Below are 6000 nucleotides of genomic sequence, written 5' to 3' on the forward strand. Positions count from 1 at the left end.
CTGCACTAGTCCAATAGCGAGAAGCCTCATAACTGGCAAGGTAATCCTTCAGCCACATTCTCCCCTAACTGCTCACTGCCAGGCTCACCAGTTCTGCTGAGGGATCAGGTCACTGTGGGCAGAGCACAGCTTGCAAGCCCTATCCATTCAGTAGTCTACACGATGAGAGAACACCTGCTTAAAGTCATCACTGACAGTTTGTCACCAGGTAAAGCTGAAGCCTGAAGACCTTCAGCATCTAAGCTCCTTTGCATGTATATTCTGTGTGCAGAAACCTGAAACCTATTGAGCTCAGAAAGAGCAGAGCTCAACTCAAAGCCACCACCACCATGCTACACTGCCTTTCAAAGGCACAGGTACTTCAGGCAGCCCAAGAGTTTGGGACTTGGTGATAGGTTACCACAGTTGACCCATTGAAAACTGCAGCCATTAAAGTTGCCCTTGGCACAAGATTTGTTCCTCCTTCAAAGGAGCTGCATGTTTCATTAATAAGAAGTTCTAAGACTCTAGGACAGGCAGAGCAGTCACTATTTAATTAGGATACAGAAATAAGCAACAGTAATAAAGCTATCTAAAATAGGCATTAGTTCCACAGTTTCTTATTTCAGCAAGGCTATAACCCCTATGTTTAGAGATGAACAAAATCTTGGTACTGGTAATCCTCTGTAAGATAAAGCTGTTGCTTCTGCCTGGATACATGCAGAGGTCCTCCTAGTACACCACAAGAACCAGGATAGTGTACAGAGAACCTAAGCTAGTTAAAACAACCAAACTTAAGTACCTAATTAACTATTATCATTACATTCAGTCAGTTTTACAGAGATACCTACGCAACACTGGGGTTACATTTTTAACAGACACAATTCAGTTAGATACACATAAGGAACAATACTGATCAGGTCAACTACTGGCCCCTAGCACTTGCCACATGACTACCAATGGGGATCAAAATATTGAGTGGAGGTGCACACTGCTTGCAGAATGGGCTCTTTTCTTTGGAGGTGGAAGGTAGGAGAGTTTTAACCCCCCTCCCCAAGTCTTTACAGTAACCTATGATTAAGGTTATTTGACATTAAATGGAAGGCTGTCACAACACCAAAGGCAGCACAAGCTGTGACAATTTAAAATGATGTACGGCAATACAGTTCCAAATTGACATATAAAAGCAAAATCACAATCCTTAATCAAGTTACCAATCAACAATAACCAAGTCCAACAACCTCAGTATACCAAATGATAACAAGTAAAATTTACATCAAAATCAGTAATTCTGCAATTTCTGATTTCAAGTGCCATATACTACACAATGAAAATAACTAATACTGCCAGAAGCTAAAGCAGTAAATAGCTGAGATCTTAAAAGAAAAAAAAAAAAACAAAACACACAACCTATCTTAAGTTCTCTTTCTAGTAAAATATTAGAATTTTTAACATTTAACAATGATTTCTCTGTCAAAAAGGGAAAGCTGCATAAACTACTATCCAATATTGTATGCTCCAATACTACTAGTTAAAGAACAACAAAAGGAAGAGCAACATGAATTGTATTTGCTAAGTTTCTAATCAGCTGTCTGCAGACAGCTCCCTCTCAATTGTTAATGGATTCCCATTCTTTATTTTATTCTTTTTTTCCCCTGGGAAGTCACTTCAAAACTGTGTCTTTTGGAGTCAGAAGTTCATATCCTTTTTCAGTCTTTGGATGCCTACCAACCTGAAAAACTCTTCCAAATGAGCTACAGAACACATCCAGCCCAGTTCATGAGCTATGTCAAAAACAGGGCACCTTACTATCTGCATTTTGAGATCTCTAAAGAATTTGTATCTCTAATGAAAAAATAAGGCAACAATGACTGACCCAGTTTTGCAAGCATATGAACGCTACATATATGAAACTAAGGAGAACAGAAGTAATTGCATATTCAGATGGATTTTAAGGACATACAGCTCTGTCTCCTTGAAGTTTCATCCAGAAAGCATTTTATATGAATGATAAGGATGAAATCCCAAAGAACTAAGGAGGCTAATCAAAGTAGTCCAGCTTTCTTGCCAAATGTGAAATATCAGAAGGCAGCAAAAGCTACAAGCTTGTCAATTTTGCATTTGAGTTGGTTTTATTTTTGCAAAAACGTACAATGAGAGCCTAGAGTATACTTCTAATAATGCCAACCATTCTTTGAGTTGATATATCTAGGTCAATTCTCTCACACCTGAATTGTTGACAGTTAATATGCTCTAAAAACATTTATAGCACAAATCAGCCATTTCAGACTCATAATAGCAATATGTACATAAAGCATACACAACAGCAATACATACAAACATTTGTAGCTTTTATTTAAAAAAGTATTTTAAACATTTGCGCCAAGAGGTTGAGATCCTTCCCAATAAGAGACCAGACAAGAACAGACAGTAGTGATGTGCAGGAGTCTTGTCTGCAAGCAAATGCGAGCGCCTTCTGCAATTTCATAAACCACACAGCTTCTGTTAGGTGTCTTGCTCTTTTAGCTACCCACTGTTCAGGAAGTACTGGACCTTGACTATTTTAGTTGTCTTCTCGGTATAATCTGCTGCTGAGCTAACAGATCTGCCTTTTCAAAGAGATCATGGTAGCTGACACACTAATTACGGTACATTGATTGGGAAAAAAGTCTTTCCCCTGAAAACCTAAAAGTAGTTGCTGTACAGGATTTTAAACTATCACCTCTTACACTCGGTCCTTTTGGTGATGTTTTAGCCTAGTGCAACTGCCAAAAAAAACAAAGTAGAACAGGAATTGAGATGTTAATTAGCTTGATACAAGCTAATCTTAAGCAATTTCATAGGCTAACTGTGCCAGATTGGTTTGCAGGCAGTGAAAAAAGCTACTGCAGTCAGCTGTGCACACCAGCAGTCTAGCAGATGGACTGCAGTCTACATACACATCGCAGCCAACTTCTGTATTCTCCTTGACCACAGATCCCATTGCATGTTACTGAGATGCACGAACACCACAACTCAAAAAGCCATACACAGATTTCCACTTGCTATCTGAACAGAAAAGGACATGACAAGCAGTTGACAACCGTTGTAAAGAGACCGGGAGAGAGAATAGCACCAAATGAACTCACTACTACAACAGCTACCACCGTTCGAGACTGGGCAAGGAGTAGAACAGGCTGGCCTACTCATGCCCCATTCTTCTGATCTAGCCCCATAAAAGCCCAGCTGAAAGCACACTTGCATGCATCATCGCTTACAGGAGCACAGAAAGCATTTGAACAAGCTTGTCTACATGTATGTTGAAGAAGTTTTGTAAGAAATCAGAAATCAACAGGAAGAAAAAAAACCATTGTTTTCTTTAAGCACAGCCTTATTGTTTTTCCTCCTGATTTTGGAGATCTACACAGATCAGATACACTGGTAGCTTTCATGTGCACGATGCTACATGCACTGATGTACATATGAAAGCAGGACTTAGAACATCTATTCCTTTTTTATTCTACTCAGTACAGTGGAGGAGAGTCAGAAACTCAGTTTCAGCGCCAGTTCTCTCTGTCATTCCTACTGACAGAACACAACAATATTGTAAGGCACTGAAATTATTTACCACCTCAAAGAAAATAAGAATGCATAAACCTTTTGAAGTTTATAAATAACTAGAGCAGGGAGTTAACTCTAGGTTTCATAGCACCAGCTTTAGCTGAAATAGAAGCAGCCTCCCAAATCACAATGATAATTACGGTAATTTGTGAGGAAAATTATTTCTACACCTCTACATTGTAATACTTTCTAAAGATCAGAATAAAACTAAAAAATTTCTTGCCATACACTTTAGCAAGTTAGTGAACAATTGGGACAGGAAACTATTGCTAAAGAAAATTCTACAGTAGTTGCCCCAAGAAGAAGCTAGTCATGATTTCGTAAGTTAGGAGAAATGCCTTTGCGTGTTCATAGCAAAACAAAAAACAAAACCCTACATACTCTGAAACACGAGAATGCTTTCCATATTTCTATGAGCTTTTAGAAGCAAGTAACATTTACAACTGCTTTATGAAGCCACTGCCTGAGGTAAATGTTTATGAAATTTAGTATTTATTACCTATTACATCTTACATGCTTCCTATTTCCATGCATTTATTTATCGTAGGCATCTAAGCAGAGAACTAAAACCCACCACTCCTTATGAAAGTAGAAGGGAACCTCATCTCTTCAGCACATTTCGAAACGCATGAATGACTTTCTACACATGAATGATTCTTACTTGGCTATCAAATTAGATCCAAAGGAAAAGTCTGTCTCCTCCATAGCCAGTAGAGGGAAGAAAAAGAGAAATTAAAAAAGTCAACCATCATTATTTTCTTGCTTATTACACTATTTGTGACGTATGGTAATTACAAGGTTAGTGAGAAAGAAAGAATAACCTTTTGTAGACAATCTTCAGGTCTCTCCATTCCAGGAAGCTGCACATTTTCGGTTTGCGGGCTAATACTGTTTGAACAAGTTCCCTTGTGATTTTCTTCTTCTCTTTGTCAGATAACGGGACATACCACTTCTGGAGTCTCAGCTTCCCCTGGCGACTAAAAAGCAACATAAACTGCATCTGTTGAATTAGAAGGGAAAAAAAGAATAAAGGATTAATCTCAGTCTCTTAGTTTAAGATTAGATAGCTACGAGGAAAACCAAGCAGGAAGCAAGATAGGCTTTTGGATGGCTATCTACATTATGCATTTCTACAGCGGTGGCAGATGTTACACAAGATTTGAGAGTACCAATAACACAAAGGATTCAGCTGAGCAAGGTCAGGCAAAGCAGAGATAGTAGAAAGCACGCACAAGTTTCAGAAACGCAAGTCAGGCAGCGAATACACCCCAAATCCTGACAAACCGCGTCCAGCCAGCCCCGGTACGGCTGCATATGCATTCACGCCAGGAAAATAACAAAAAAACGGCACAGCCACCTCGTCCAACACCCAACCTCCTTTTCAATTCACCGGCTTAGAGCCTTGCAGCAAGGAGCAATTTGCACTTAAGATCTCTCCGAAAAGCCTCCGAATACTTTAAGAGGCATTAAACCTCCCAGCGGAGCGTCCTGTGGCACGGCAGAGCCCTGCCTCGCCTCGCCTTACACAAAAGGAGCCGAGATGAAGTGTTTTCCCTGCGGTCCTATGTTCCAGGGCTCGCTTCCTCTCGAGGAGTGATGTTGCAATTATATTTTTAAGAGCAACTTGCCGGCTGGGCTTCCCAGCAGCCGCAACACTGAAGGAAACGGATGGGTTTGTGTTGTTTTTTTTTTTTTTTCCCCACCTCCCCCCTTTCCTCTTTTCTGCTCCAAGTTGCGAACCGGGCTGAGGAAGTTTCCCGGGCAGCCGCGAAACCCGACGGGAAAAAAAATAATATAATAATAATAAAATGGGATAAATAAAAATAATAAGAGGCTAGTCCCAAGTGCCGAGCCCTCGCAGCCCCCCTCCCTGCCCCGGCTCCCCCCCTCCCCTCACAGCCGCCGCGTCCCAACGGAGGGGGGGCAGCCGTTAACGGTCGCTGCCCGGGGGAGAGATGAGGTGAGGGGGGGGCGGCGGGTCCCGGGGCTCAGCGAGCCGTGCCTGGGGGACGCGGCGGTGCTCACCGTGCCCCGGGGACAGGACGGGAAGCAGGAGGAGGAGGAGGAGGAGGAGGAGGAGAACGCGGCGCTGGTGCTGCCGCCGCGGCTGCCGAGCGGCTCTGAGGGGAGGGGGCCCCAGCGCGCGCGCACCCCAACGGCCGCCCCGCCCCGCCCCTCCCTGCCCGGGCGGGGGCGGGGCCACAGGGAGGGGGCGGGGGGAGGCCAGAGGGAAACTTTACCTGCTCGGCGCATGCGCGCTGAGGGTGGAGGGGGGGTAAAGGGGAGCCCGCCGCTATCCAATCGGAGCGGTTCGTCGCGGCCAATCAGAGGGGGGAGGGCGGGGCTAGAGGAGGAGGCGTGAGGGGGCGGGGCTAAGGATCCGCGATCCGTGCGGCCCGCTTTAGGATAGGGCAGCGGCCG

The 6000-nt window shown here is 43.4% G+C and overlaps 1 protein-coding gene across 5 annotated transcripts in view; it reads right to left on the reverse strand.

Annotated features, from left to right (window-relative positions):
- AP1S2 (adaptor related protein complex 1 subunit sigma 2) overlaps window positions 1–5772 on the reverse strand; it is a 33056-nt gene extending 27284 nt beyond the window's left edge. For 4 of the 5 annotated variants that reach the window (XR_011097062.1, XR_011097064.1, XM_068683668.1 and 1 more), the window contains exons 1-2: window positions 5605–5771; window positions 4401–4579 (exon numbers count right to left, since the gene is read on the reverse strand). Coding sequence is in view for 3 of the 5 variants with exons in the window: in XM_068683668.1 (XP_068539769.1) it covers window positions 4401–4579 (179 nt within the window). In the remaining 2 variants the exon portion in view is untranslated. Of the gene's footprint in view, window positions 1–4400; window positions 4580–5604 lie in introns of all 5 variants that reach the window. The other variant, XM_068683661.1, reaches the window with a different exon arrangement.
- Between the last annotated feature and the right edge of the window lie 228 nt (window positions 5773–6000).

The sequence above is a fragment of the Anas acuta genome, chromosome 1 (assembly GCF_963932015.1).
Source record: "Anas acuta chromosome 1, bAnaAcu1.1, whole genome shotgun sequence".
NCBI classification, from domain to species: Eukaryota; Metazoa; Chordata; class Aves; order Anseriformes; family Anatidae; genus Anas; species Anas acuta.